Source organism: Emiliania huxleyi (genome assembly GCF_000372725.1).
Source record: "Emiliania huxleyi CCMP1516 unplaced genomic scaffold EMIHUscaffold_303, whole genome shotgun sequence".
In the NCBI taxonomy this organism is placed as follows: Eukaryota; Haptophyta; order Isochrysidales; family Noelaerhabdaceae; genus Emiliania; species Emiliania huxleyi.
The window spans coordinates 42648-70529 of record NW_005199744.1 but is presented as its reverse complement, the minus strand read 5'-3'; the positions used below and the strand labels follow the sequence as shown (position 1 = coordinate 70529).

At 65.5% G+C, this 27882-nt stretch overlaps 9 protein-coding genes across 9 annotated transcripts in view; 5 read left to right on the top strand and 4 right to left on the bottom strand.

The window, feature by feature from the left end:
* On the bottom strand, positions 1–3927 carry EMIHUDRAFT_458126 (hypothetical protein; the record flags this gene model as incomplete). Its single annotated transcript, XM_005774946.1, has 9 exons — positions 1–70; positions 320–434; positions 676–805; positions 1586–1647; positions 2065–2122; positions 2184–2237; positions 2704–2826; positions 3127–3219; positions 3691–3927. Coding segments are annotated over 9 exons (942 nt in total), but the record flags the coding sequence as incomplete, so codon positions are not given.
* A 376-nt stretch (positions 3928–4303) lies between these two features.
* EMIHUDRAFT_240162 (hypothetical protein) lies at positions 4304–5622 on the top strand (the record flags this gene model as incomplete). The annotated part of the gene is made up of 5 exons (XM_005774945.1): positions 4304–4315; positions 4378–4592; positions 4776–4884; positions 5015–5295; positions 5487–5622. 5 exons carry the CDS (start codon positions 4304–4306, stop codon positions 5620–5622), a joined length of 753 nt encoding a protein of 250 aa, XP_005775002.1.
* A 185-nt stretch (positions 5623–5807) lies between these two features.
* Positions 5808–9422, top strand: EMIHUDRAFT_116665 (hypothetical protein; the record flags this gene model as incomplete). The annotated part of the gene is made up of 7 exons (XM_005774944.1): positions 5808–6388; positions 6669–6725; positions 6871–7047; positions 7303–7528; positions 7824–7871; positions 8671–8934; positions 9312–9422. 7 exons carry the CDS (start codon positions 5808–5810, stop codon positions 9420–9422), a joined length of 1464 nt encoding a protein of 487 aa, XP_005775001.1.
* A 256-nt stretch (positions 9423–9678) lies between these two features.
* EMIHUDRAFT_240160 (hypothetical protein) lies at positions 9679–11353 on the bottom strand (the record flags this gene model as incomplete). Its single annotated transcript, XM_005774943.1, has 2 exons — positions 9679–10936; positions 11103–11353. The coding sequence occupies 2 exons, from the start codon at positions 11351–11353 to the stop codon at positions 9679–9681; spliced, it is 1509 nt and encodes a 502-aa protein (XP_005775000.1).
* Positions 11354–14080: 2727 nt separating this feature from the next.
* EMIHUDRAFT_469610 (hypothetical protein) lies at positions 14081–17008 on the bottom strand (the record flags this gene model as incomplete). The annotated part of the gene is made up of 4 exons (XM_005774942.1): positions 14081–14403; positions 14478–14648; positions 14723–15484; positions 15554–17008. The coding sequence occupies 4 exons, from the start codon at positions 17006–17008 to the stop codon at positions 14314–14316; spliced, it is 2478 nt and encodes an 825-aa protein (XP_005774999.1). The 3' UTR covers positions 14081–14313.
* A 530-nt stretch (positions 17009–17538) lies between these two features.
* EMIHUDRAFT_116663 (hypothetical protein) lies at positions 17539–20441 on the top strand (the record flags this gene model as incomplete). Its single annotated transcript, XM_005774941.1, has 3 exons — positions 17539–17982; positions 18663–18743; positions 19041–20441. 3 exons carry the CDS (start codon positions 17539–17541, stop codon positions 20439–20441), a joined length of 1926 nt encoding a protein of 641 aa, XP_005774998.1.
* Positions 20442–24055: 3614 nt separating this feature from the next.
* Positions 24056–24493, bottom strand: EMIHUDRAFT_240153 (hypothetical protein; the record flags this gene model as incomplete). The annotated part of the gene is made up of 1 exon (XM_005774940.1): positions 24056–24493. The coding sequence occupies one exon, from the start codon at positions 24491–24493 to the stop codon at positions 24056–24058; it is 438 nt and encodes a 145-aa protein (XP_005774997.1).
* Positions 24494–25843: 1350 nt separating this feature from the next.
* Positions 25844–26419, top strand: EMIHUDRAFT_116662 (hypothetical protein; the record flags this gene model as incomplete). Its single annotated transcript, XM_005774939.1, has 1 exon — positions 25844–26419. The coding sequence occupies one exon, from the start codon at positions 25844–25846 to the stop codon at positions 26417–26419; it is 576 nt and encodes a 191-aa protein (XP_005774996.1).
* Positions 26420–27079: 660 nt separating this feature from the next.
* EMIHUDRAFT_116661 (hypothetical protein) overlaps positions 27080–27882 on the top strand; it is a gene marked incomplete at both ends in the record, with an annotated part of 5562 nt that continues 4759 nt past the window's right edge. The window contains one exon of the mRNA XM_005774938.1: positions 27080–27568. Within this exon, the coding sequence (XP_005774995.1) occupies positions 27080–27568 (489 nt within the window). The remainder of the gene's footprint in view (positions 27569–27882) is intronic.

The window sequence follows — 27882 nt, the reverse complement described above, 5'->3', positions numbered from 1 at the left end:
CCACGCGCGCCATCGCCTTCCTCTCGAGATCCTCCGCGGTCTGGCCGCGCCGCTGCGGCACGTTCTCGGCCTGAAGGGGGGGTGGGGGGGGGGGGGGGTGGGGGGGGGGGTGAGATCGCCCGAGGTTGCCCGAGATGGGCCGAGATTGCCCGAGCTGATCAAAGCTGAGGCCGGAAGGCGGTGGTAGAGCCGAAGATTGGGAGAGATGGGGAGAGATGGGGAGAGATGGGGAGAGATGGGGAGAGATGGGGAGAGATGGGGAGAGATGGGGAGAGATGGGGAGAGATGGGGAGAGATGGGGAGAGATGGGGAGAGATGCCTGGAAGGCGGTGGTAGAGCCGAAGATTGGCCTCTTCCACTTCTCAACGAGCGCCGTCGCCGTGTGCCGGTTCGCTGCGGTCTCCTTCTTGTGGAGCGAGTAGAGGCGGACGTACCTAGGAGAAGGTTCCGAGAAGGTTCCGAGAAGGGTCCCAAGCGGTCTCCTTCTTGTGGAGAGCGAGTAGAGGCGGACGTACCTAGGAGAAGGTTCCGAGAAGGTTCCGAGAAGGGTCCCAAGCGGTCTCCTTCTTGTGGAGAGCGAGTAGAGGCGGACGTACCTAGGAGAAGGTTCCGAGAAGGTTCCGAGAAGGGTCCCAAGCGGTCTCCTTCTTGTGGAGCGAGTAGAGGCGGACGTACCTAGGAGAAGGTTCCGAGAAGGTTCCGAGAAGGGTCCCAAGCGGTCACTCCTTCTTGTGGAGAGCGAGTAGAGGCGGGCGTACTTTCCGAGGGACGAGGAGCGCAGCGAGCCGAGGACCGTCTCGTCGACCTAGCAGAAGGTTCCTAGAAGGTTCCTAGAAGGTTCCTAGAAGGTTCCTAGAAGGTTCCTAGAAGGTTCCTAGAAGGTTCCTAGAAGGTTCCTAGAAGGTTCCTAGAAGGTTCCTAGAAGGTTCCTAGAAGGTTCCTAGAAGGTTCCTAGAAGGTTCCTAGAAGGTTCCTAGAAGGTTCCTAGAAGGTTCCTAGAAGGTTCCTAGAAGGTTCCTAGAAGGTTCCTAGAAGGTTCCTAGAAGGTTCCTAGAAGGTTCCTAGAAGGTTCCTAGAAGGTTCCTAGAAGGTTCCTAGAAGGTTCCTAGAAGGTTCCTAGAAGGTTCCTAGAAGGTTCCTAGAAGGTTCCTAGAAGGTTCCTAGAAGGTTCCTAGAAGGTTCCTAGAAGGTTCCTAGAAGGTTCCTAGAAGGCTCCTCAGAGGACGAGCGCGGCGAGCCGAGGGCAGTCTCTCGTCATCCTCCTAGTCTATGTCTTCGTCCCACGTGACCTCCCAACATGTTTGTGTGCACCTCTTCCGCATCGTGACGAGGAGGAGGAGCTGTTTCCATCTAATCTAGCAGCCACGGGTGCCATAGAGGCAAGTGTTGGGTGGGAGGGAACTAATACATCCCCTCGAGCAGCCCGAGCACGCGCAGCAGGTCTCCCCATATCTCCCCATATCTCCCCACATCTCCCCATATCTCCCACCTCGAGCAGCCCGAGCACGCGCAGCAGGTCTCCCCATATCTCCCCACATCTCCCCACATCTCCCCACATCTCCCCACATCTCCCCATATCTCCCACCTCGAGCAGCCCGAGCACGCGCAGCAGGTCGGTCCGCACTTGCAGCGAGACGAGGGATCCGTCTGTTCACAGCTAGAGGTGTGAAGAGACGCTGTTCACAGCAGCGAGACGAGGGATCCGTCTGGAGAGGAACACAAGGCCGCGTGCTGAAGGATTGAAGACTAGTACCTCTCCAATACGTAGAGGAGCAACCCCTCTCCAATAAAATACTTAGAGGGGCCGGCGCCGGTCCGGTCGTGGCTCATGGGTGCCCCAATCTCACACCGCGCGGGTGAAGGGGGGGGGGCGTGCCCTACCGACTAAAGTGCCGGTTGGGGGTGGGGGTGGTGCTCTCCTGGCATCGGCTTGAGCCACGTATCTCCCAGATCTCCCAGATCTCCCCCCTCTCTCCCCCCTCTCTCCTCTCCTGGCATCGGCTTGAGCCACACCGCGAGCGTATCTCCCCGATCTCCCCCCCTCTCTCCCCCCTCTCTCCTCTCCTGGCATCGGCTTGAGCCACATCGCCAGCGTGGTTAGCATGCCCTGGTCGATGAGCACCTCCTGCATGTGCCTACGGGGAGATATGGGGAGATGCGGGGAGATGTGGGGAGATGAGCACCTCCTGCATGTGCCTCTTGTTGAGCATCGTGACGACCTCGGGCAGCAGGGCGACCTAACCACGGCTCACTACTGATCAGCATACGGGGAGATGTGGGGAGATGCGGGGAGATGTGGGGAGATATGGGGAGATGGGCGACCTAACCACGGCTCACTACTGATCAGGCTGTCAGCTTGTCGGGCTTCTGGACCGCAACCGGGCCGCAGGGCGGACTTGTGGACCGCGGGCTGTATCTCGGCTACCTCTCGTCTGTATCTCGTCTATCTCTCGGACCGGAACCGGGCCGCAGGGCGGACTTGTGGACCGCGGGCTACCTCGCGGCTAGACCTCTCGGCCTTGTGGATCGCGGGCTCCCATCTCCCCACATCTCCCCACATCTCCCCACATCTCCCCGCATCTCCCCACATCTCCCCACATCTCCCCACATCTCCCCGCATCTCCCCGCATCTCCCCATATCTCCCCGCATCTCCCCGTATCTGCCGCCTTGTGGATCGCGGGCTCGCCGGCGGCCGAGCGCACGGCGTCGTCGTCGCGCTCGGCGGCCGCCTCCATCTGCTGCTGCAGCTCGACCACCTCCTGCGTCAGCGCCTCTCGCGACCGCACGATCTTGCCGCGCCGCGGCTTGAGCTTTGTCAGCATCGCCTCGATGTCGTTCTTCCCGCCCGCCTCCACCGCCTCGGCGGCGCGACCGCCGCCCGGCCCGTCGCTCTCGCTGTCGTCGTCGTCGCTGTCCGGCGCCGCCGCCCCCTCCACGCCCTCCTCGGCGAACCCGCCGTCCACCACGCCCTGCGCGCCCTCGTCAGCCTCGCCGGCGGCCGCCGCGGCGTCGGCGGCGCTGCTGGACCCCTCGTCCGCCTTCTTGAGCCGCTTGCGCGGCGCGCCGTCCGGCTTGCCCTTGTCCTTCTTGGACGACGCCTTGCCCTTGCCCAGCACGCGCTTCACCTTCTCGCTTTCGGGGTGCGCGAGCGACGGCAGGTTGTCGTCGCCGTCCGAGTCGGAGTCGTCGCCAAAGATGGCGGCGTGGAGCGACCGCTTCTTTGACTCCTCGGTCTCCTCCTCCTCCGCCGCCGCCTCCGGCTCCGGCTCGGCCGCCGCCGGCGCCGGCTCGTCGGCCGCCGGCGCCGGCTCCTCAGCAGGCTCAGCGGGCGGCGCTTCTTCCATGGAAGCAGGTCGTTTTTCTTCATTGCATGGCAATGAAGAAAAACGGACGCGTGGTTGCGGACACGAGCCCAAGAAAGAATTTAAACAAAACAACTCTCTGAGAGCAGACAGGCTCGACACAGGTGCGAACTGGCGCGTGCTAGTACTATCACAGGCACACGCAAGAAAGAAAGAAAAGACTGCCGCATAGGGCATGGCGCCGCTCGCGAAACGAACTCGTCGCGGATCACAGGCGTCCGAGTTTATAAAATGAACTCGGGGGCACGGGACGCGGCACAAACGGGGCACAAACGCCAGGCTACAAAGACGGGCAGGCACGTAGTGACGCAGGGGAGTCTAGGCGACGGCGGCGTCCTCCGACGCCGCGGTGAGCCTGAGCTCGGTCGCAATCTCTTCCGCCGCCGCGAGCTGCAGCGCGACTGACATGCGCTGGGCCTCCAGCGACAGCCACGACCGCGTCGACCAGCTCGCCTCGTCCTCGTGCTGCCGCTTCGAGAGCTTGTTGCGCACCTTGTCCTTCATCTGGTAGAACAGCCGCTTGACCGCGTTGCACCACCCGCCGAAGGTTTCGAACAGGTACATCTGCACGTCGGTGTCCGAGCGCGAGAGGGCGTGCGCGTAGTCCGCCTTCTTGTACGCCACGTAGCCGCCGCCGTCGCTCGGCCTGAAGTCGCCGTCCCCGACAGCGCCGCGCTGCTCGAGGCCGAAGACGTCCGCGCTCGTCCGCTCGTGCCGGGCTCGGTGTTGCCGAGGCCGACGAAAGCGCCTCGCTGGCCGACGTCCTCCGGGTTGGAGGAGAGCGTGTCCTTGAACTTGACGTCGCCGACGAGGCGCGAGCGCGTCCGAGCGCCTCGTGTTGATCCCAGCCGTCCACAAAAACAGCACGACTGGCTACGAGCTCGTACAAGGGCGTGACCTACCACCGCAGCAAAAAAGAAGTTCGAGGCAAAGGTGCGAGATGGCGGCAAGAGTGTCTACCTCGGCCTTTTTGACACCGCCGAAGAGGCGGCCACCGCCTGCGCTCGCTCGGAGTACGGCCGCGCCGACGCCGCAAAGCTGCTGCAGCCTCGCACTGCTCCCACTGCCGCTGGCGCTGAGGCGATACGGCAGGCGGAGAGGGAGGGCCTGACTCTGGCTACGAGCAGCAACAGCAACAGCGGCTACAAAGGCGTGACCTTCAAGCCGAAGAAGCAAGGCAGCAAGAAGTACGAGCTGGCGGTGAGGGTTGGCAGCAAGGGTCTTCCTCGGTTACTTCGCCACCGCCGAGCAGGCGGCGCTCTTCTACGCCCGCAGGGAGGCGGGCAGGGACACCAGCGACCGCGCCGCCGCCGCCGCCGCCGCCACCCGTGCCTTCCACTGCCGCTGGCACTGAGGCAGTCCGGCAGGCGGGGAGGGAGGGATGCGAGCGAGGGAGATGTCGGGGCCCCAAGTGGCCGGGCTGAGGGCCTCGCCCTGGCCAGCAGCAGCAGCAGCAAGAGTGGCTACAAAGGCGTGGCCTTCTACCCGAAGGCGCGAGGCCGCAAGAAGTACAAGCTGCAGGTGAGGGTTGGCGGCAAGAGGCTCTCCCTCGGCTACTCGCCACCGCCGAGGAGGCGGCACTGGCGCGTGCGCAGCACCGTTGGGAGACGACCGTCCGCCTGCTCGAGCCGCAGCAAGCACCGTGTGCGAGGAGATGGAGGTGGAGGCCGGCGCCGCAGCAAGGGTGGCGCCAGCTCCAGCAGCCGAGGAGCGCCGAGAGTGCGCCATTTGCTTGGACGGCCTCAGCTCACACCCCGAGGCGCGCCTGCAGCCACGCGACCCGAACGGCTGGGGCGCCACACACTGCTGCAAGAGCCTCTTCCACTACCGCTGCCTGCACACTTGGCTCAGCGACGACAGCGAGGTCGAGACGAGCCGCGGGATGGAGCCGATCAACACGGCCTGCCCGGGCTGCCGAGGCTTCGTGTCGAAGTCGGCGTCGCGGATGCTACAATAGAGCGGCCGCATGTGTTTTTCGACCCGCAGACACACAGAGGCGCCGAGTCTCTTTTTTAGTCGGTTCAAGCTAGTTTTGTTCGCAAGGAAGAAGGTCTGGGTCCGAAATTCTTTTGTTCCCGTGGTGTATCTGTATTATTGCCAGTGCGCGCCAGTCCCGTGCCCAGTGTTGTGCGAGGGAGTTTAGTTGTAAAATTCTTCGCGGGGGCGCCTGAAATTCTTTTGTTCGTTGAGCTTGCCAGCGGCGAGGGCGGTCGAGTGCACGGAGCTAAGTGCCTTGCCGTCCTCGCGGGAGTCGCTTAGGCGGCTCCAGTGGTGTACCTGTGTTAGTGCCAGTGCGCGCCAGTCCCGTGCCCAGTGTTGTGCGAGTACACATAATTCTTTTGTTCGTCGGTTGGTCTCGCGGGGGGGGCGTTTCGCGCCGTTGGTCGGTGGCCTGTGCTGGTGGCGGCTGGCTCGCTGTGCTTCGCTGCGTACCCACCACCTTCATGCCCTCCGACGAGCCCGCCGCGGCCGTGCGAGGCATCGTCTTTCGTCCGCAGCGCTACACGTTGGAGGCGCTGCACCAGGACGAGCCGCGGCCACCGCAGCGGCACGAGGACGGCCGGCTGACCTACGCCTTTCGCGGCGGCGAGTCGCTGGTGCTTCGCCGACTGCTGGAGGACCACGGCTACCTCCCGTCGCCGACGGCCGACGCGGACCTCGTCTGGTCGAGCGGCCACGTCGGTCCCGAGACGCTGCTCTCGCTGCCCCGGCACGCAAAGGTGAACCACTTCCCTCGGTCGGGAGTGATCACGCGGAAGGACCTGCTCGTCCGGACGATCGCGATGCTGCGCGCGCGGTGCGGACGCGCCGCGTACGAGTACCTGCCCCTCTCTTTTGTGCTCCCCGCCGACGCTGCCGCTTGCACAGCCGCGATGGGCCGCGACGGCGGCGCGACTTGGATTGCAAAGCCGATCGCGTCGAGCCAGGGCCGCGGCATCTCGCTGCTGGGCAGCTCGGCCAAGCTGCCGGTGGGGGAGGACTGCGTGGTCTCTCGCTACGTGGCGCGGCCCCTCCTGATCGACGGGTGCGAGATTGCCCGAGATTGGCCGAGATGTGGCCCGAGATGTGGCCCGAGATGGCCGAGCTGCCGCGAGATGACGCGAGATGGCGCGAGAGATTGCCCGAGATGTGGCCGAGATGGCCCGATACTGCCCTCCTGATCGACGGGTGCGAGAGAGCCCGAGATAGCCCGAGATAGCCCGAGATGGCGCGAGATGGCCCGAGATGGCGCAGAGATGGCCCTAGAATGCCGTCCCGATCGACGGTAAGCAACCATAAGACCCTTCTCGGAACCGTCCCCGCAGGTACAAGTTCGACCTCCGCCTGTACGTCGCCGTCTCGTCCTTCGAGCCGCTGCGCGCGTGCGCCTCATCGAGGAGGGGAGCGGCGAAAGAAGAGAGGAGCGGCGGAGGCACGAGGCCGGCAGCTGAGAGTAGGTATGTCTTCGAGGAGGGCCTCTGCCGCTTGATTAACGAGTAATTAGCTCTGAATTCACGATTAATTCAGGTATGTCTTCGAGGAGGGCCTCTGCCGCTTCTCGACGGCGCGCTACTCCGACCCAGCGGACGGGGGCTCGGCGGCGGACGCGGACGTGTTTGCCCACCTCACAAACTACTCCATCAACAAGCGGTCCTCCCACTTCGTGCCGAACGCCGACGCGGCCGACGACGGCTTCGGCTCAAAGTGGTCTTAATTAGCTCTTAATTAGCTCTTGATTAGCTCTTGATTAGCTCTTGATTAGCTCCTGATTCGCTCTTAATTCGCTCTTAATTCGCTCTTAAGTAATGGTTAATCGACTGCGGCTTCGGCTCACAGTGGTCGCTCTCGGCGCTCGATTGCTCCTCAAGTAGCTCGAATGAGTGATGAATTGGTCATCAAGGCGGTACCTCTCAAGCACTATCTCGCGTGATCTCGAGTCATCTCGCGCCATCTCCAAAGGTGGTCCCTCTCGGCGCTCAAGCGCTGCCTCGCGCGCAACGGCGTCGACGTGGCCGCGCTGTGGCGTCGGGTGGACGACTTGCTGCTGCGCACGCTGATCGCGGCCGAGCCGTCGGTGGCGGCGGCGGGGCGGCAGGTCGGCACCGCTGGCGGGCGCGCGTCGTGCTTTGAGCTCCTCGGCTTCGACGTCCTCATTGACGAGGGTCTCAAGCCCTGGCTGCTCGAGGTGAGTCTGGCTGGTGAATCTGGTGAATGAAATGGCTGGAGGGAAGCGAGTGAAGTCACCACGCCCAATGGCTGGACTGAAGCGAGTGAAGTCACCACGCCCAATGGCTGGAGTGAAGCGAGTGAAGTCACCACGCCCAATGGCTGGAGTGAAGCGAGTGAAGTCACCACGCCCAATGGCTGGACTGAAGCGAGTGAAGTCACCACGCCCAATGGCTGGAGTGAAGCGAGTGAAGTCACCACGCCCAATGGCTGGAGTGAAGCGAGTGAAGTCACCACGCCCTTGGCTGCTCGAGGTGAACTTGTCGCCGTCGCTCGGCGCCGACACGCCGCTAGACCTCAAGGTGAAGAGCTGCCTGCTCGCCGACCTGCTCACGCTCGTCGCCCTCGCGCCGCACGACCGGGCCGCGGCGCGAGCGAAGGAGCGCACCTTGCGCGCCGCGGCGATCGAGCGCCTCTCGCGAGGCGAGCTCCCCATATCTCCCCATATCTCCCCATATCTCCCCATATCTCCCCATATCTCCCCATCTCTCCCCACATCTCCCCATATCTCCCCATCTCTCCCCATATCTCCCCATATCTCCCCATATCTCCCCATCTCTCCCCATATCTCCGAGCGCCTCTCGCGGGGCGAGCCAACTCATCGCCGGCCCACGACACACGCCCACGACACGCCCACGACACGCCCACGACACGCCCACGACACGCCCACGACATGTCCACGACATGTCCACGACACGTCCACGACACGCCCACGACACGCCCACGACACGCCCACGACACGCCCACGACACGCCCACGACACGCCCACGACACGCCCACGACACGCCCACGACATGTCCACGACACGTCCACGACACGCCCACGACACGCCCACGACACGCCCACGACACGCCCACGACACGCCCACGACACGCCCACGACACGCCCACGACACGCCCACGACACGCCCACGACACGCCCACGACACGCCCACGACACGCCCACGACACGCCCACGACATGTCCACGACATGTCCACGACATGTCCACGACATGTCCATGTCTGCCAGGCGAGCCAACTCATCGCCGGCACAAGGGCGCCTCCGACGCGGGCAGAGGCCGCACTCCGCTGCGCCGCGCCCTTCGCACGCTCGACGCCGAGGCAAGGCGCGCCGGCGGCTTCCGGCGCCTCTTCCCGCTCGCCGGCGGCGGCGAGTATTTGCTGCTCTTCGCGCAGCACCGGCCTCTCAACGCCGCGCTCGTGCGAGAGCTCGACGCGAGGTGTGCGCGGGCGGCGCAGGCGGAGGACGAGGCGGAGGAGGAAGCCGCCGACGCCGAGGACGCCGCCGGTGGGGCGCAGGGGCGGGGCGGCACGGCGGGGGCGGGGCCGAGAGGGGCGGGGCCGGGCGGGGTGGAGGTGGCGAAGGTAGAGGCGGCCTTGGGCGGCACGGAGAAGGCTGGAGCTCAGCTGGGGGCGGGTGGCGCTGGGGCGGTGCACGGCGCCGCAGGCGGAGAGGCCGGAGGCGGAGAGGCCGCAGGCGGAGAGGCCGGAGGCAGCAGGGCCGAGCAGCAGCCGGCCCCTCAGCCGGCGGTACTCGATCCCACCCTCCCCTACCCCACAGTACCCGAACCCACCCAGCCCCCTCACCCGGCGCGGCCTCGCAGCGCCGCCTGCGCGGCCCTCGGGCGACTGTCCAGCCCGGCCCAGCCAGCCCCGAGCCAGCCGCTGCGGAGCTCGCGAGCTGTCGCCGGGTCCCGGCCTCAGTCCGCCTTCCCCGCCTTGAGCGCCGCGGGCTCTGCGAGGAGAGCCGCCGCCACCTTGCGCCCCGCGACCGCTGCGAGAGCATCGTCGTGGGGCAGAGAACGACGGGCGAGGCGCGAGAGGCCGCCGTCGTGAGCCTGTCAGCCGAGTGATCTCTCGTTAGAGCCGTAGTGTCGCTCAGCATGCTGTCCCTCTGCGTGTTCTGTGCTGGTGGGTAAAGGAATTGGAATCAATACGGTATGGGCCCGTTGCGGCACGCGTTTGATTCACAATTGAGAGACCAATGAGAAGACTCATGTACTGTGAGAGGACGTTCGTATATATGTGAAGTTGTGACTCACATACGGGTCCGGTTTATCGGGGGGAAATTGAAGAAAAACTCGAAAAGAGCACACACAAGCCGAGCCGCTAGCATTCAGCGCAAGCAAGATGCGTGGCGCAGCTGCGCCGCATGAATGCAGCCGGCCATTCAGAGGAAGGGGGCGAAACTTCCTGCTTGCTGCCCGAGATTGCTTCGGCTGTGATGAAGGACACGAGGAAGGGGACGACGCTGTGCAGCACACGAAAGGAAGGCATGCGCTCGTCGCGCGTCCGGAATCGGAAAATCGAGGCACCGCAGATGGCCGTGCAGACAAAGTATGCTACTGCGAGCCGCTTGCGTGAGGAAGGGAGGGCAGCGGGTGGCAGCGCTCCGAAGAAGGATCCGCCAATTCCACATAGCAAAATTATGTAACGCCCAGCCTCCGCCAACTTGTCGAGCTCACTAGTCAGCACCGCCGGCGAACGGACCACGGCGTTTACCAGACGCAGAGTCGGGCCGCAGACGAGCAGCAGCGTCATCGCACTCGCGAAAAGGCGAGGCGAGACCCGTGCAAGGGCCCGATTGGCGGCGATCATCACCGCGAAGCCAGTGGCAGTGAAGAAAAAATCCGGACTCCACTTGGGGAGCTCGGCCATAATCGCGGCGCACAGCATCAGGAGGGCGAGCGAGACCTGCATCGGTGCGGACGCACCCAGACGCGCCGGCAGCGGCCACGAGCGCGGGGCAAAGACCAGCGGCACCGGCGTGGCCGGCGGTGAGGGCGGCAAAGAGGAGCAGTCGGGCCTCGCCACCGCGGCAGTGGCAGCCTCTGCGGTGGCGGCCCGCCGCCGCTTACCGCTCTCCTCTGCCTCGCCGCGACCCTCCTCGCACAGCTCACTGTCGAGGCAGTCGAGGTCGTGGCAGTCGAGGTCGTGGGTCGTTGACCGCGGGGAGGCAAAGGAAGACGGCTCTGACGAAGGCGGCGTGTCAGGAGGCGGAGAGCTCGCTGACCTCGCGCCGATAACGATAACGGCCGCGGACGACGCCGTCGGCCGCCTCTTCTTGCCGCTGGCCTTCCGAGGCTTTCTGCGCTGCTTGTTTTCTGCTGGCACCAGCGTCCCGTGGCTTATGTACATGTGCAAGCACTCTTTGCCCTGCGCGCCGGGCAAGGTAATCCACTGCTCTGGCAGTTCGTCCCAGGTCTGCGGCCCACACTGCTGCGACAGCTCTTCCGAGCTTGCAAACGCCGCTGCAGACATCTCCGCTTCGACCGCGGCAAACGGCCAGCCAAGCACGCTGCCTTCGAGCCCAAGGACGGCTGAGCCCGGAGTTTCGTTTGGAGGCGGCGCTTTGAAGATGGCAAACCTACAGCAACACGCCAACGTCAGGGTGTGAAGAGGCTATCTCGCAGTGTATTCGGAGCACTGCGCGGACACTCCGGCTACGAATACAATGAAAACAGCCGAATACGTGTCTCCTTGAGCGATATTTGGAATACAGAGATCTGTATTCAGCCTTTAGGATGGCAAACCGAGGCCCAGGGCAGCGCATCGTCTGGTTGCAAACCCGATAGGGTGGGAGCTGAAGCTCGCGAGGAGCGCTCCACGGCCCGTTGGACGCCTTGTTATCAAGGATGGCGGTCGGCGGCAGCACGCGGACGCGCTCCACCGGCACCAGCAACCCGTGGCGCTGGCAGCTCGCACAGAACTTGGTAAATACGCCACTGCTGCTGAGGGGCTGCTCAGATCCTAGGACGGTCGGCGGGGGGAACGTGCGTGTCATGAGGCTGCGTCATCGCGCCGCGGAGGAGATGGCGCGCGAGCAGCAGCGTGCGCATGTTCGGCAGATGCGCTGGGCAAGGGAGCACGGCCGGGCGGGGGGAGCCGGTCCGGTGCTTTGACGCGGAGGAGTACGACGAAGGCGACGACGCTTTCGACGCGCTCTTCGACGGGGGCTCGGGGCACGGGTGGGATTCCTCTTCGGGGGGCGGCGCCTTCTTCTAGGCGCCCACTTGACCCAACATAGAGGCGTTGTGGGCCTAGCTTTTGGCATATATAAATTCTTCCGGTGTTGTGCGAGAGATAATATGGCAGGTTTTAAGCCGTTTTAAGCCTAGGGGGCCCTAAGGGACAGTTACGACAGTCATGCTCACCGCCACGTTCGCCGGCCTCGCGTTCGACAAAAAACACATGTTTAACATGGGTTTTTTAGAGAGAAATGCAGCATGCGCGGCGGGGAGGCCGTGTTCATTGAGGGGTTCTACTTTGACAAGGGGAAGGCCAGCGGCGCCAACACATCCTAAACTACATGAGGGCGGCGCGGCGGCACACTCAGGGGTCCGGAACAGTCCGGAACACCCCCCCCCCCCCCAGCAGAGCTCTCAGACCCACCCCCCCCCCTCCCCCTCCCCTCCCCTCCCCTCCCCTCCCCTCCCCTTCGCCGCCACCAAAGGAAAACGGTCGGCCGCCATCCGAAAAGGGGGTCCGGCACCCGCTCGGCATCAGCCAAAGCCGACGGTCGGCTTGTACATCTCGTACAGCTCGTCAAATGCTCGCCTCGCCTCGCGCAAATGCGACCGTCCTCGCAGCCGACAGTCCACCGCCTGCTAAAGAAGCACAGCGACGAATGCGGCACCGGCGACACATGGCAGGCTGGTCATGACGCAGTCATAGGGTGTTGTGTGCCGTCGGAGTGACTCTCTGTGTGTCAGGGATAGTCAGGACTGTCCATCAGAGCTCCAGTAAGCTCGGAGACACCCCATTAGCGCGGCTCGACCTCTTTGAGTCACTGCCTTCCCGGCGGTTTTGCTGTAGAGCCTCTACAACAAACTCTACAACAAAATCGCGCTCTACATCGCTCTACAACGGAGGCGCCTCGTCCCGCGGCGGATGTAGAGCTCTACAGCTCTACAGCGCTCCAGAGCGCTCTACATCTCTACAGCTCTACAGCGCTCTACACTCTACATCCTCTACACCCTCCCTCAGGCGTTCGGGCTCTGATAGACACGCTACAACACACACAAGCAGAAGTAAAGCACCCTCACATACCGAGGGCAAAGGGCAAGGGGGGGGGGGGGGACAGTGGAAAGGAGGGGTAAGTGATGAGTGAGGGCAGGGCGGGCTCAAATCTCAACGTGGCTCGCGTCCTCCGCGGTGATAAGCCGAGGTTGACGAGATGGTTGAGAGCGCAGCTGTGGTGCGCCCACTTGCCCGCATACGGCCCGACGCTGAGCCGGCAGATGCGGTCGGAGGTGGGGTTGATCCTGCCGCCGCAGACGTGGCAGGGCGAGGACATGCGAGCGGTCATGGCGATTGCAATGTGAGTGCAGTCGCGGGACCAGTGGCCCGCCCGGCTGCACCTGAAGCACCGCCCTCCGTTGCCGGCGTTTTGGGGCCCGGCAGGCGAGGCCGTGGCGGGAGTCGAGACGTGCGTCTGAGAGACAGACGTCTTCGCCATCTTGGGGACTGCCGAGGGCATCTCGGACTCAAGTCGGCGTTTCTGCGACTCGGCGGCGAGTGCCAACGACTCTCCTGCTCCAGCATGGCTGCGTCACGGTACATCTTACTGAGCGCGATTGAGCCAACGCCTTGCGACTGAGGCGGGATCTCCACGCCGTCGGTCCCGCCCAGGAGAGCGTCAAGCCACGCGGGACGGGGGGTTGCTGAAGCGTGGCGGCGCGGGGAAACGCGGCGGCGGTGACGGCGGCGGCGGCGGCAGCGGCACGCGCGGGCGGACGGGTTCGGACGGGGCGGAGCAGCGACCGCCTGGGCGGCCGCTGCTCCGTCTGCCACGAGCACGCCGTCTGCGCAGCTCGAGCGCGGTCACCCCCGCGGTCGCCGGTGTGTGGCTAGAGCCGTACCAGGCTTAGTGAGTGGGAGTCCGTGTCAGTGTGCGGGGACCGCGAGTGCCGCAGAGACGATAATTTACCGTAAAAGCCGTATACGACCGCGGTCGCTGCAACACCGTGGTCGGATCGTTGCGCGTGTGCAGACACGTGTGTAACACACCGCCTCGATGCGGGATTTCTCCGATGCAACCCGGGGCCGCGCCGCCGAGACGCATAGAGTACCGTAGCACCCCCTTCCACGTACGCTTTTAGTTTTTGAGAGCGACAGCCCTCTTCATCGCGCCGATAACACAAGACCGGCTTCGACGCGGACTGGAAGAGCAAGCTCGGCGCGCCCGCGGCGTGAGGCGGCGGCGGCAGAGGGGCGGCTAATGATCACTGGTGAGATGTATGTGCTGTGAGACAAGATTGTGTGCGCGACGGCGGCGGGCGGCGCACGGGTGAGTCTTTTTCTTTTCGAGCTGTGTGTTCGCGCGGTTTTAATTGAGAGTGATCGACAGGGATAGAGTCGATTCCGCATCGTGTATACCGTATAGGTTGCGAGATAGTATAGAGAGGTTGACGTATGACGATACTCTATACGATATCGTTTGCGCTTTGGCCGCGAGTTGCGTACGCCCGGCGAGCGGAGGATTGGCGTGTAATGCGATCCGAGCTGGGCTGTTCCGAGCGACTGTTCTTCACACAAAAGCACAACCCCGGGCCCGAAATCGCACAAAGGCAGTCACGCAACACGGGATCCAGGGAGAATCGCAACATCGCTTCTTTTGCCATGGAGACGGGCCCGTCGCTCGTCTTGCCGCCCGGGGCTCAGACGAACTCGATGCCACACGCGTCGCACGGCCACCAGCTGCTTCTTGCGTAGTTAAGCACGCGGCGGCGGGAGCAAGGGCCCTCAGCGCAGCGTGATGCCGCGCTCCTCGCATACGGCCACCAGCTCGGGCTTCTTGTTGTGGAACAAGAACAAAAAGCCCATGTCCAGCATCTACACGCGAGGGGAGGTGCGATGAGCATCGCCATTGGGCGGGGGAGGGGCGTGGCGAGGGGGGCGTCTCGCGCCTTCAAGCTCGGGGCGGCCCCCTCCTTAAGGGCGGCGGCCAGCGCCTTGCAGCCCTCGTCGCCAATCTTGTTGGAGTTGAGCCAGAGCTCCTCGAGCCGCGGCGCTGCCCTCTCCTCTTGCTCCTCGAACAGCGCCGCCAGCTCGGCCGGCTGACCATCCACGAGGAGCGTCTGCACGCGAGGGGAGGCGCGGTGAGCATTGGGCGGGGGAGGGGCGTGTGGCAAGGGGGGGGGGCGTCTTGCACCTTCAAGCTCGGGGCGGCCCCCTCCTTGAGAGCGGCGGCCAGCGCCTTGCAGCCCTCGTCGCCGATCTTGTTCTCGGGGAGACTTAGCCGCACGAGCCGCGGCGCTGCCCCCTTGCCGAGGGCGGCGGCCAGCGCCTTGCAGCCCTCGTCACCGATCTGGTTGTCGCGGAGATAGAGATTCTTGAGCCGCGGCACTGCCCCCTCCTTGCCGAGGGCGGCGGCCAGCGCCTTGCAGCCCTCGTCACCGATCTGGTTGTCGCGGAGATAGAGATTCTTGAGCCGCGGCACTGCCCCCTCCTTGCCGAGGGCGGCGGCCAGCGCCTTGCAGCCCTCGTCGCCAACCTGAGAGTTGCCGTCGAGATAGATCGTCTCGAGCCGCAGCGCTGCCCCCTCCTTGCCGAGGGCGGCGGCCAGCGCCTTGCAGCCCTCGTCGCCGATCTGGTTGCGACCGAGACATAGCTCCTTGAGCCGCGGTGCTGCCCCCTCCTTGCCGAGGGCGGCGGCCAGCGCCTTGCAGCCCTCGTCGCCGATCTTGTTGCCTTCGAGATCGAGCTTCCAGTGCCGCGGCCCGCTCGCGAGGACCTCCGCCAGCTGCGTCGCCTCCGCGTCGCCCCAGCCGAGGAAGCCGTAGTTCAGCTCGGTCTGCATGGGTAGGTTGATGCCGCGCTCCTCGCACACAGCCACCAGCTCCTTGCACTCTACCGCGCCTTGCTCCTCGAACAGCGCCGCCAGCTCGGCCGGCTGACCATCCACGAGGAGCGTCTGCACGCGAGGGGAGGCGCGGTGAGCATTGGGCGGGGGAGGGGCGTGTGGCGAGAGGGCGTCTTGCACCTTCAAGCTCGGGGCGGCCCCCTCCTTGAGAGCGGCGGCCAGCGCCTTGCAGCCCTCGTCGCCGATCTTGTTCTCGGGGAGACTTAGCCGCACGAGCCGCGGCACTGCCCCCTCCTTGCCGAGGGCGGCGGCCAGCGCCTTGCAGCCCTCGTCACCGATCTGGTTGTCGCGGAGATAGAGATTCTTGAGCCGCGGCACTGCCCCCTCCTTGCCGAGGGCGGCGGCTAGCGCCTTGCAGCCCTCGTCGCCAACCTGAGAGTTGCCGTCGAGATAGATCGTCTCGAGCCGCTGCGCTGCCCCCTCCTTGCCGAGGGCGGCGGCCAGCGCAATGCAGCCCTCGTCGCCAATCCTGCTCAGGCTGGACTGGGAGAGCTCGAGCGCGTCGAGCTCCGGCGCTGCCTCCTCGCCGAGGGCGGCGGCCAGCGCGTTGCAGCCCTCGTCGCCAATCTGGAAGTTGCCTTCGAGATAAGGCCACCTGAGCCGCGGCGCTGCCCCCTCCTTTCGCTTGCCGAGGGCGGCAGCCAGCGCCTTGCAGCCCTCGTCGCCAATCTGGTTGAAGCCGAGCTCGAGCGTCTCGAGCCGCGGCGCTGCCCCCTCCTTGCCGAGGGCGGCGGCCAGCGCCTTGCAGCTCTCGTCGCCAATCTGGTTGAAGCCGAGCTCGAGCGTCTCGAGCCGCGGCGCTGCCCCCTCCTTGCCGAGGGCGGTGGCCAGCGCCTTGCAGCTCTCGTCGCCGATCTTGTTGAAGCGGAGATGGAGATTCTCGAGCCGCGGCACTGCCCCCTCCTTGCCGAGGGCGGCGGCCAGCGCCTTGCAGCCCTCGTCGCCGATCTTGTTGCCTTCGAGATAGAGCTGCTCGAGCCGCGGCACTGCCCCCTCCTTGCCGAGGGCGGCGGCCAGCGCCTCGAAGCCCTCGTCACCGATCTTGTTGTCGCCGAGATCGAGCTCCTCGAGCCGCGGCACTGCCCCGCTCGCGAGGACCTCCGCCAGCTGCGCCGCCTCCGCGTTGCCCCATCCGAGTCCGCGGTAGTCCAGCTTGGTCGCCTTGCCAAACTGCTCCTCGAAGGCGGCCTCGTACAGCTGCTTCACCAGCGGCTTGTCGTCCTTGCCGTTGGTGAAGCTCTTCGTCTCCAGCTCCGCCGCGAACGCAGAGGGCAGCAGCGGAGGGCGCCGGCCGCCACCCTTGGTGCATTCGTGTCGGAGGCTGTAGTAGTCGTACTCCTCGCCGTCGCGCATCAAGCCGAGGTCGAGCGAGAGGGCGCCGGCCTTGGTCAGGCTCGACCAGGCGCTCTCGGTGGCGCACCAGCCGCGGTCAACGTACTTGGCCACGTTGGTGCCCTCTGCCTGGTCCTCCGTCTCGTGGCCGTCCGGGAAGGAGGTCAGCCGCAGCACGGTCGTCTGCGGGTGGGAGTAGAGCGTGCCGAGGCAGCCCTCTGGCTCCAACGTGGACACGCCCATAGCTGGGGACACTACTAGGTCACGCATGGCATCAGAAGTTTTATCTCTGGGCCCCGAAAGGCATCTCTAGCAGCGTCGTTACGCATGCGCCCTCCCCTCCTGGGCGCATACGCCTCACGTCTCGACAGAGCATAAGCCCTTGGCGTGTGACGAGACGAGTTCTTCGCCATCGCAGCGAGCAGCAAGCCACTCTCCGCAGCAGCCGGAGGCATCGCCGCAGCACTGTCTGCGCCGCGGTCCCGCACCCGTCGACGAAGCTCCCCCCGCGGAAGACCGCGCGTAGCGACGCCTTGACGATCGAGATGAGCGCGCTTGAAGCTCGCCCACCTACTGCCCCTGAGAGTTGGTTACCGAGTGGGATCAGCTCCCCCCCTTGGGATCGAAGCCGCCACACCTCGCACCCAACATCCCAGGCAGGATCAGAGAAAGACTCCGCACCGGACACCGCCCGGGCACAGACCCCCTACCCGCCCAGGACCGGGTGCGCTTCTGGGGAGATAAAATTCTTCCGGTCTGGCGCAGCTCAGAGAATGCTCGCTCGCTACCTGGTGCTCACCTGCGCAGCGTGCGGCCACGCGCTCCGGCTTCCGCAGCCTCCTGTAGGCCGCCGCCAGGCGCTGAGCTTCGTCCTCGGTGCGGCCGCCTTCGGTGGCGGTGGCTCCGGCGCGTTCGCCGATGAGGCCCCGATGACGCCCGCCGAGTGCAAGGCGAGCTGCTTCAAGGAGTGCAACACAGTCGCGCCCGGGAACAAGTCGTACTGCGCGAACCAGTGTGATAGCTTCTGCGACGCCTCGGGCGCGGCCGCGGCCGACAAGCCCGCCGATCTGCCCGACGTCAGCAAAGACTTGGGAATCTTCGGCGACAGCGGCGTGGGCTACAGCAAAGGATTTGAGGACCTGTTTGCGACGGCGTTCGGAGCCAAGCGGCAGTCGAAGAAGATCAACGAGGCGAACGTCGGCGAATTCGCCAGCGAGGTGGGCGAGGCGTTTAGGACAGCGGTGTCGGGAGCCGAGAAGTAAACTGCGGCCGCACATCGCCGCAGAACGTCTCAAGCAGGTACAGTAGCACGACCCGCGTCCAGTGTAATACGGCGGAGCATAGAAGTGTTCTACGGACGTGCATATTCTCACTGCCATCTCGCTCACCGGAGCCTCGGACTCCACAGAGCCGCGGCGCGCTCACACCAGGAGCGCGCGCACCTGGCGACGCCGCGCCCGCCGCCTTGCGGCTCGGATGCTCCTCGCGCCGACTTCCCGCCGCCCCGCTGGCCCCTGGGGGTGGAGACGAGACACGCCACACATGCAGTCGGCGCAAGTGCGACTCGACTTATTACCGCGCACGGGCGCGAGAGCGACGTATCACAGCTCATCCTTGCCCACACACGATGGCAAACCGGGTGTGAGCGAAGTCGCCTCTATTTGTCACTCGCCATGCGCGTCCTTGGCTGACCCTCCAAAACTCCCTCCCCCGCCGTTCGCGGCTCGGCTTGCGTATGCGGATGGGAGCTTCGAGGACATGCAGGCGTCCCACCCCCTCCGGCCATCCCCCCGGCTCCCAAGCGCGCGGCCGCGACGCGCTGCGCACCCTCTTCCGCGCTGCACCCGCTCTCGGCATGGCCGTCGTCCGCCGAGATCACCTCCTCTTCGCGCCGCAGGTGCACAACCAAGGGCTTGCCACCTCCGTATCCATCATGATGAAGCCAATGGGCCAAAATCGGACTCCGCTCCCCTCCCAGGTGGCCGGAGGGTACACCTCGGGTCGGCGTGCTGGGGGGGGCGCCGGTGCGCAAGCCCACTTTCCGGGCGACCCCGAGGGGGAGGAGGCCGGGCGAGTGGCAGCAATTCACTGTTAGTGTCCCGGGCCGCTGCGGCACCGTTTATACGGCCCCTCGTGATGTCTTTCCGATTTTGCATTGTGAGTCGGACGCGGGCGAACTGGTTGAAGAGAGGTCTATTACCATGACACGGACGACGCAAGCAAGGTTGCTCACTTCCAGAATGCCTGCGCCCTGGTTGAAGAGTACGCGCCGCAGGCCAAGCAGCTCGAGGTGGCAGTCCTTATTTCCACCTCGCACCAGTACCACCTGTCCTACGTGAGCAGCCCCAAGAAGGACCTGCTCAGGCGGTGGCACTGCTGCCTACGGGACCTGATCGCCCGCACTCCTCTGGGCGAGCTTCTGCACCACCCAGCTGCACGCTTGCCTCGTGTCCGGTGGAGGCTCCGCGTCGGATTTTTTGGCATCGACAAGCTTCAGAAATTCAGCAGCGTCTACCGCGATAGAATGAACGTCATTCAGGGCCTCGACAGCAGGCGCTTTGAGACGTTTCTCATCGTGTCTGCCCAGTACGCTGCCTCGCCGCCTCGCGACCTTGCTGGGGCAGATTTGCTATGGGGCTCCGTCGATCATGTGGTCGGTTGCGATGTGCACGATCTGCGCGCCGTGCTGACGCAGGTCGGCGAGCTGCACCTCGACGTCCTCGTCTACCCAGAGATCGGGATGCACCCACTGACCTGCCTGACAGCCTACGCGCGGCTAGCTCCAGTGCAAGTCACCACCTGGGGCCACTCGCTCACCTCCGGCATCCCGACGGTCGACTACTATTTCTCGAGCGCGTGGTACGAGCCCACAGATGCGGAGGCGAACTACTCGGAGACGCTCGTGCAAATGCGCAGTCTATGCACGTCGTACCCTGACCTCAGCATCAAGCACCGTGTGCGCAAAGGGGGCGCCGACTACACCTCCACCCTGGAGGTCCTGCCGCCGCCGCCCACAAAGCTCGTCTGCTGCATGCAGACAAGCTGCAAGGTCAACCTGCACTTTCTGCGGCGCACAATGCCTCGGATCCTCGATGGCGCTCCAGACGCGGTCTTCCTATTCATGCGCGAGCACTTTGCTTCTGCGACGCGCGACGCCATCTCTGAGGCACTAGCAGGCCAGGTCCTCTTTCTGCCGACGCTGCTGTTCGGCACCTTCCGCACCGTCATTGCCCGCTCGACAATCTTGCTCGACCTCCACCCGTTTGGAGGCTGCAACACGGCGCTCGACAGCTTCCTTGAGGGGCGTATCATCGTCACACTGCCTGGCTCCGAGCTGCCGGGCCGCTTCACGCAGGGGTTCTACCGCCGCATGGGCGTGGTCGACCCCATCGCGTCCACCGAGGATGAGTACGTCGACCTCGCGGTGCGCTTCCTCAACGACAGCAAGGAGCGCCGGCGCGTCGAGCGGCTGATTGAAAAGCGCCGCAGCGTGCTATTCAACGACCAGGCCAGCGTCGCGGAGTGGGAGGACACCCTGCTGCTCGTCTCGCGGCCGTGGGTGACGCTGATGCGGCGCAAGGGCGGCGACAGAGCAGGAGAGGACAAGCGCGCGTGCGCGGGATGGTTGCCTCGCTTGGAGTTTCGTGGGTGTTTTGGTTGCGTCTGTACTGTGTGAAGTTTGTCACGTTTGACACAAAAAGGCGATACGCCTGCTCTCGTCTCCCTCACTCGACAATGTCATTCTCCCTGACGTACGTCGTCCTCTCAACGTCCGAGAGCGCCGGTGTGGTTTGATTTTGGGAAGAGAATGGCCGGTCGAGGGGCCGCAGCGGCTGCGGCTCGGACGCTGACGCCCGGCGCACCGACGAGCGGAGCGCCTCGAGCAGCGCGGCCTCTTCCTCGGTCAGCCCGATGGCGGCCTCGGACGACTTTGCCTCCGACGCGAGTGCGGCGAGCGCCTGGCTGCGGGCGCGCTCATCCTCGCGCGGCGGCGGCGGCGGCAGCAGCGGCGGGCGCCGCGGCGGCTGCCGCGGCGGCTGCGGCTGCCGCTGCGGGTGCGTGTGCGTGTGCGTGTGCGGCGGCGGCGGCGGCGGCGGCGGCGGCGGCGGCGGCGGTGGCGGCGGCGGCGGCGGCGGCGGCGGCGGCGGCGGCGGCGGCGGCGTAGGCGGTGGCGGCGGCGGCGTTCGGTCTGTTGAGGCGGACGCGCGGCTCGTGGGGGCGACCGGAGGGGTCTGGCGCCCTGCCGCCTCCGCAGCGCGCTCCGCAGCTCCCTCCCTCCGCGCGCCTGGGGGAGGGTTCGGCCAGGTACACTTCTCCACACGCACACAGGAGGTTGTGGGGCAAGGGCTAGGCAATCCCTCGCGACTCCACGTCCGGTGTGCCCGCGCGCCTGCCGTCTAGGAAGTGTCTAGGAAGTGTCTCGGAAGTCCGGTGTGTCCGCGCGCCTGCCGCCTCCAGCGCCGCGTTGTCGCGCGAGAATGGGTCGACAGCGCCCGATCGTCCGTCTGCGGAAGGTCGGCGCAACGTCTCCTCACCAGACGCAGCGGGGCGGTGCTCATAGCTCATCTCGGGCAATCTCGGGTAATCTCGGGTCATCTCGACCTGCAGTACCCCAACGCTGTCGCCGCAGGTCGACTAGCAAGCCGTGCTCCGCCACCTGCCCGAGATTATCCGAGATTACCCGAGATTACCCGAGATTTCCCGAGACTAGCAAACCGTGCTCCGCCACCTGCCCGAGATTACCCGAGATTACCCGAGATTACCCGAGATTACCCGAGACTAGCAAGCCGTGCTCCGCCACCTGCCCGAGATTACCCGAGATTACCCGAGATTACCCGAGATTTCCCGAGACTAGCAAGCCGTGCTCCGCCACCTGCCCGAGATTACCCGAGATTACCCGAGATTACCCGAGATTTCCCGAGACTAGCAAGCCGTGCTCCGCCACCTGCCCGAGATTACCCGAGATTACCCGAGATTACCCGAGATTGCCCGAGACTAGCAAGCCGTGCTCCGCCACCTGCTCGACCAGCTCGGGTAATCTCGGGTAATCTCGGGTAATCTCGCGTAATCTCGGGTCATCTCCGCCACCTGCTCGACCAGCTCGGTGGCCTGCTCACAGCTGCAGCTGTGAAGAGACGCTGCTCACACCCACAACCGCCGGCGGTGGACAGCTCGGCGGCCTGCTGCCGCTGTCCCCCGCGCAGGAGGCCGGCGACGTGCTCGACGATGAGCCTCACCTGTGCGTTGTCTCGAGGTCTCGAGGTCTCGAGGTCTCGAGGTCTCGAGGTCTCGAGGTCTCGAGGTCTCGACGATGAGCCTCACCTGTGAGTTGGAGAAAAAAAAGAAAAAAGTCACCCGCTCGCCGACAACTTGTCACTGGCAGAGGGACGCTCGACGAGGAGCCGCGCCCGCTCGTCGGTCAGTAATCTCGGGTAATCTCGGGTAATCTCGACGATGAGCCGCGCCCGCTCGTCGGTCAGTAATCTCGGGTAATCTCGGGGAATCTCGACGAGGAGCCGCGCCCGCTCGTCGGTCAGCGACGCCTAAGGCACAGGCACAGGTGCAGCTCATGGGGAGGATCCCTTGTCTCCGACATCTCGACGGCGCGGTGCGCCTACAAGAGAAGGACATGCGCCTCCAGAAGAAGAAAGGCAGCGCAGTCCTCGTCGGCGGCGAGGGAACGCCTCCCGCGCCGCAGCCTCCCTCCTTCCGTCTGACGCCTCCCTCGCCGCCTTCCCCTCCCTCGCCGCCGCAGCCTCCCTCGCCGCCGCCGCCTCCCTCACCGCCACAGCCTCCCTCGCCGCTGCCTCCTTCGCCGCCGCCGCCTTCCCCTCCCTCGCCGCCTTCCCCTCCCTCGCCGCCGCAGCCTCCCTCGCCGCTGCCTCCTTCGCCGCCGCCGCCTTCCCATCCCTCGCCTTCCCCTCCCTCGCCGCCGCATCCCTCGCCTCCGCATCCCTCGCACCCTCCCCCCTCGCCGCCTCCGCACCCCAGACGGCGTGTGCAGACCCTCCAGCCGCCTCCTCCCCCTCCGCCTCCTCCTCCCCCTCCGCCTCCTCCGCCTCCTCGTCGCCGTCCTCGAGCCTCCGGTAGCTGCCAAACAAGGAACCCTCGCCTCCGCAACTCCCGACCTGCTCGTCGCCGTCCGACAGCACTCCAGTGTGTACCCCGTCCCCCCGCGCCATCCTCCAGCAGCGCCCGGCGCCGACGCGCGGACCGAGGCGGCCGCGCCGCCCGCCGACGCCGACGCGCCGCCTGTCGCCTCCTCGCCGGACGCACCGCCTCCGAAGAATGCTTGCCTGAGTACGGAAGCGTCGGCACGCGGCACGCCGACCGTCGGCACGAAGACAGAGCCTGCTCATGGCTGGACGTGTCATGCACGTGTCGTGAAGATGGCCCGCCCTTTCCGGCGAGAAAAAGGCCGCCTGAGATGAAGGGGAATGGCATGCTGGGGAAGGGGAAGGTGAGCTTCGCCACACACACACACGAGGGTGGTGGGGCAACGGTGGGGCAAAAGGGCCGGGCAGCCCTCGCGACCCCCCGCCCGGACAGGCAAGCAGCAGGCCTTGCCTTCAGAGTGCAGCTCCCAGTGCAGGTGGGCGAGCGGGCGAGCGGGCGAGGGGTGGCCTTGAGCGGAAAAGTGCTCTCGACCACCTCGATGCGAGATCAGCCGAGATTAGCCGAGATTGGCGGAGATCGAGCGGAGGCGTGCTCTCGACCACCTCGATGCGGCGCGCCATCATGCGGTGCAGCCCTGCGGCAGGGAAAAAAGAAAAACAATCCCGCCTCAGCTGCGGCCCCCCCACTCGAGTAGTGTCCGCCGGCCAGACGGCACCGTGCGCTTGCCGGCGTGAGCTAGCAGAGGCTACGCCGAGTGCGCGCTGCCCTAGGGTGCCGGCGTGCCAGTGTGCTAGCGTGCGACGAAGTGGAAGGTAGCGTGACAGTGCGCGGCAGACCGTACAGCAGCGCCGTCAGCAGGAGCGGGGTCGACCAGTACCCGGTGTGGTGCAAGTAAAAGTAGGCGAGCGCCGTGAGCATCAGCGCCTGGCCGGCACACCTCGGCTGTCACCTCGGCTGTACCTCGGCTGTACCTCGGCTGTCACCTCGGCTGTACCTCGGCTGTCACCTCGGCTGTACCTCGGCTGTATCTCGGCTGCACCTCGGCTGCACCTCGGCTGTATCTCGGCTGTACCTCGGCTGTATCTCGGCTAGGCTGAGCATCCGCGCCCGGATACCTCACTCACTCATCTGAGGACACTGCTTCGGTGTGATAGTGCTAGCGGTGGGCGGTGGCTAGAAGAGCGGATAGTGCAGCAGCCAGGGAAGGGGCGGCGGCGAAATCGCCTGCACGCAGCGGCTGAAGAGCCGCGACGCGAGCTCAAACTCGAGGAGGATGCCGTCGACCGCCGTGTTCATCGACCCGTCCGGCCCGCGCAGCGCGAGGCCCGGGCCGAGCATCGCGATTGTCGTCGTCCCGAGCACGATCGTCAGCGCGAGCGACATGGTGCACGTGAGCCCAGTCACGTACAACACGCGGGCGAACCAGTGGGCCTCCTGGTAGTAGTCGCGCTTCGTGTAAAGGAAGCTGAAGTAGGCGAGCCCTCCGATTATTGCGGCCACAAAACCGACCTGGCGGCAGTTCTGCACGTACAGCTCGAGCTCCGTCTCGCGGATCGCCAGCAGCTTCACCTTGGTCTGGTTCTCCAGCCGATGCTTGTCAGCGATGAGCATGTACGTCGGCCCGCCTGCGCTCGCCCGGCGTCGAGCCTGCAGGATCCGCGAGAGCCAGCAGCGCCCGCGGGCGGCACGCTGAAGGAAAGAATTTTACAATCAAAACAACTTCAACCTGCTGCTCCACGAGACGTTCGGCGGCGGCTTCTCGCCCACCGCCGTTCTCAAGCTGCGCCGCCTCGCGCGCAAAGTCGCGCGCGGCAGCGTTGACCGCACGGCCTACTCGCCCAAGTACTCGCTCTCTTTTATGTCCCACCATGCAGAGCGCATCTCTCTCTCTGTTGTGCGAGGCGTGAACCGCGCCATTCGCTCTCACCTGGCAACCCTGTCTGCACGTCTCGCGCGCGCGTGAACAGGGCTCCAGGCCCCAAATTACGTGTGAGTGTTAGAGTTGTTTGGTATTGCTAAAAATCTCTCTCTCTCAATTCAACTCCCTCGCACAACACGTTTTCTTTCTTTCTTTTACACTGGGCACGGGACTGGCGCGCACTGGCACTAACACAGGTACACCACGGGAGCCGCCTAAGCGACTCCTGCGAGGGTGGCGAGGCACTTAGCTCCGTGCACTGGTACCCCGCAATCCATCCAGCGCCATCGAAGTCATCAAGTTTGCACTTCGTTGGGATTTGCTCTAGGCCTCTGTGGGGACCCATCTCGGCTGGGTATCAAGGTATCATCGGCGGCCGCGCAGCGAAGCGACAATTCACACCTCTCACCGAGGTGCGAGGACCGAGCCCTCCCGCATGGTGCGCCCCGGTATCATTCAAACTCTTTGCGCTTCCGCCGTACCCGCGCGCCACACCCACCAGCTGTTGCGCGCGCAACGCACGCCTCCTCGTTTCGGCAAAGCCAGCTGTTTCGGAAATACACCGGATGTTGCCGGTGCCATGTAGCATGTGTTGACTTCGAGAACGATTTCCTGGGCAGCGCCCGCATGTGTGCATATCACCCTGCAGCGTGTCACGGCGGCGGCGGGGGACACCGAGTCCGCAGCGGAGCCCGCCACGCCGCCTAACGCCGCGCCCCCCGCGGCTCCGGCCCCGGCCGCAGCCGTGCAGGCCGCGGCCCCTCCCGCAGCCGCACCGGCTGCGGCCGCGGGCCCGTCAAATGCGACGACGGCCGCCATTAGCGCCCTCCTCGCCCAGCGCATTGCTTAGTGGTGCGCTCGCCTCCCTCCTGCGCGACGCTCACTCGAGCGCGTTGTCTGACTTGGCGCGCGCGCAGCGCGCGAAGAGGTGTGAAGAGGGGGGTCGTGTCCGGTGTGAAGGGTAACCCACGAGGGTATCAGCCTATCCTCTAGGGGCCCAATGCGGGTCCTCTCAAGATGGTATCAGGGTATAGCCCTGGGGTATGATCTCTGGGAGGGAGGGCCTGACTCTCACCGCCAGCAGCAGCAGCAACAGCGGCTACAAAGGCGTGGCCTTCTGCCCGAAGGAGAAAGGCCCCAAGAAGTACAAGCTGTCGGTGAGGGCTGGAGGCAGGACTCTCAACGGCTGGTTCGCCACCGCCGAGCAGGCGGCGCTCTTCTACGCCCGCAGGGAGGCGGGCAGGGACACCAGCGATCTCACCGCGCCGCCGCCGCCCCCGCCGCCACCCGCGCCTTCCTCTGCTGCTGGCGCCGAGGCAGTCCGGCAAGCGGAGAGGGAGGGCCTGACTCTGGCTACGAGCAGCAGCAGCAGCGGCTACAGGGGCGTTTACTACCGCCCGAAGCAGCGAGGCAGCAAGAAGTACAAGCTGGAGGTGACGGCTGGAGGCAAGAAAGTCCACCTCGGCCTCTTCGCCACCGCCGAGGAGGCGGCGCTCTTCTACGCCCGCTGGGAGGCGGGAAGGGACACCAGCGATCTCATCGCGCCGCCGCCACCGCCGCCGCCACCTGAGCCTTCCTCTGCCGCTGGCGCCGAGGCAGTCCGGCAGGCGGGGAGGTAGGTCGGAGATGGAGGTGGAGGCGGCTGCCGCAGTTGCGGGCGTGTCTGCGGCCGCAGCTGCTGCTGAGCAGGCCCTCCAGTGTCGGCGTCGCGTATGCTTACTTAGCGAGAGAGCGAGTTCCGAGTGATACCCTAGGTGATACCTGACGACGAAAGCCCTTGCCCTGCTGCGCGCTGCCGCTGTCGCGCTTTCCGCCTTGCGAGAACTCCTGGCCTTAAATAAATAATAAAACGGACACGCCAAACCAACAAGCGATTCAATTCTTTTTTTGAGAGCGCCTTCGTTGTTAATAGTTCAAACCCAATGGTCCCTTGAGCGGTCCGTCGTTGCAGTCACTCACCGCGTCTTCTTTTTTCGACTCTGGATGCTGGCTTGATGCAGGCCAACTTGCTGTCGTCGGACCCCGCCACAGCCGAGTCCTCACGGCGTAGCCACGCGCCGCCTCGCGAGACGGTCATTACGCGACGGAGCACGCCCGAGACCTTGCTGGGCGAGCGTCGCCGCCGGTCAAGCACGCGTCTGTCGCAAGAGTCTACCTTCGCCGGCCCATCGACCGCCAGGGAGGCCGCTGGGCGCCGTCGGCGCAGCAGGATCGAGTCGCTCGAGGAGGCGACCCAGCAGGTAGTCGACAAGGCATTTGAGACGCTGATGATGCCTTCAATGCGCCTCGCCGCCGCGGGCGTCGCGTGCATCGTGGCGCCTCTGACGCTGCTGCTCCTCGCGCCTCTGACGCTGCTGCTGCTGCCGATTCTGGTGCCGCTCGGCCTGCTGCTGACCGCCGTGGGAGTCGCCCGCGCCGGCATCGTCGTCTCGATGGACGGGTCGAGGCAGCGCGCGCGCTCGCCGCGCTCGCCAGCCGACCGGTCGGGTCCGCAGGCGGAGGCAGCCTCGCGCTCGGAAGAGGCGTGTGCGACGCCGTCGTCCCGTCGCAAGCGGCGCGCGTCGTGGGGCTCGAGCAGCCGCGAGGGTCTGCCGCTCGACCGGCGCGCCTCGAGCGCCCAGGACCGGCCGTATCTCCCCATATCTCCCCATATCTCCCCATATCTCCCCATATCTCCCCATAATTCGAGCGCCCAGGATCGGCCGCCCGAACTGTCCCCGAACCTTCCGACGGCGATCGCTCTCTCAGCCGCCTCTGTCCCTGTCCCTGTGCCCGTGCCAGGACCTCACCAGCGGCGCAGTGCTCGACGGTTCGCTGTCGACGCTCAACTCGCTGACGGCGCAGCCCGGCGGCTCGCTGGTGCGGCACGCGGGCGGCTCGTCCAAAGGACACTAGGCGCCCACCCACCTCCCTTGAGCCTCCCGGCTCCCTTCCTCGCCGCATTGCGCGAAGCTTCCCGGAGCCGTTTTTTTATTGAAGTGACTTTCTGGGACCCTTCCTCCACCGCCTGCCCCTCCTGACCTTTCCCCTCCGGTCTGCCTTTGCGGCCCTTCTCTCGTTGGCCGGCCTTCTGGGACCCTTT